This window comes from Caenorhabditis briggsae, assembly GCF_000004555.2.
Source record: "Caenorhabditis briggsae complete genome, chrII, whole genome shotgun sequence".
Lineage (NCBI taxonomy): Eukaryota > Metazoa > Nematoda > Chromadorea > Rhabditida > Rhabditidae > Caenorhabditis > Caenorhabditis briggsae.
The window spans coordinates 6,815,725-6,816,677 of NC_013486.2; the positions used below are offsets into that span (position 1 = coordinate 6,815,725).

The 953-nt window shown below is 39.2% G+C and overlaps 1 protein-coding gene across 1 annotated transcript; it reads left to right on the plus strand.

The window, feature by feature from the left end:
• Positions 1–99: 99 nt before the first annotated feature.
• Positions 100–703, plus strand: Cbr-hlh-3 (the record flags this gene model as incomplete). The annotated part of the gene is made up of 3 exons (XM_002631362.1): positions 100–231; positions 281–352; positions 401–703. 3 exons carry the CDS (start codon positions 100–102, stop codon positions 701–703), a joined length of 507 nt encoding a protein of 168 aa, XP_002631408.1.
• Between the last annotated feature and the right edge of the window lie 250 nt (positions 704–953).

Genomic DNA, 953 nt, shown 5'->3' on the forward strand with positions numbered 1-953 from the left:
GTTTATTATTTTACACTCATTCTTTGCACTTTTCCAGTTCATCGCTTCCTTTCCTCTATTTCGAAATTGTCTCGATTTACTCTTTTTTTTCTTTTCAGAATGCCAGCTTCAACTGCTTCCACATCTTCATCTAAAACTTCCACTTCTACCAAAGTTCGCTCACCAAACAAGCCAATCTCTAAGCAGACGAAGAATAAAAGAAACGCGAGAGAAAGAAAACGAGTTGATCAGGTAGAGTTTTTTTTTTAATTTCGAGCTTATTTTAACTTTAAAAATTCAGGTCAACCAAGGATTCCAACGTCTCCAAGAAAGTGTCCCCAGACCTGCCAACAACAAATCGAAACTATCCAAGGTGAGTTTTCCACAAAATATAGAAAAGTCTGAATCATCCATCTTCCAGGTAGAAACACTTCGCCAAGCTGCTCAATACATTCGCCAACTTCAAGGCCAACTTGGAATCATGCCAACGGGAACTCCAGTGGATTTTCCAACACCAGAACATTCACCAATCTTTCCATCAGTCATGTATCCAATGATGGCCCAGACGCCATCTCCAACCTACCTCTCTCCATACTATCCACAGCCGACTCCCATCACTTTCGAAATGAATCCATACTACCTTGCTGAGAGCTGCTCGTCGGTTTCTCCAGCTGCATCTGGATCTGGAGACAACAGCTTCTATTCGCACGCCGATATTAATTAAATGGTAATTTCCGCATTTTAAATTTCTCTTTAAAGTCGCTTTTATCCCATACGGGTTCCCTCAAATACTTACCGTTTTTCGTTACTAGGTTCCTATGGTTTACACATCTTTATTTCTTTAATTCGCTTTTTGTAGCCGTCCGATCTCGTTTATTTATAATTGTCAAATATATAAAGTTAAATATGCACAAATAAACCTCCTTTGTATAGTTTCCATATTCTCTTTTCTCAAGTAATCGGTCCTCGCAACC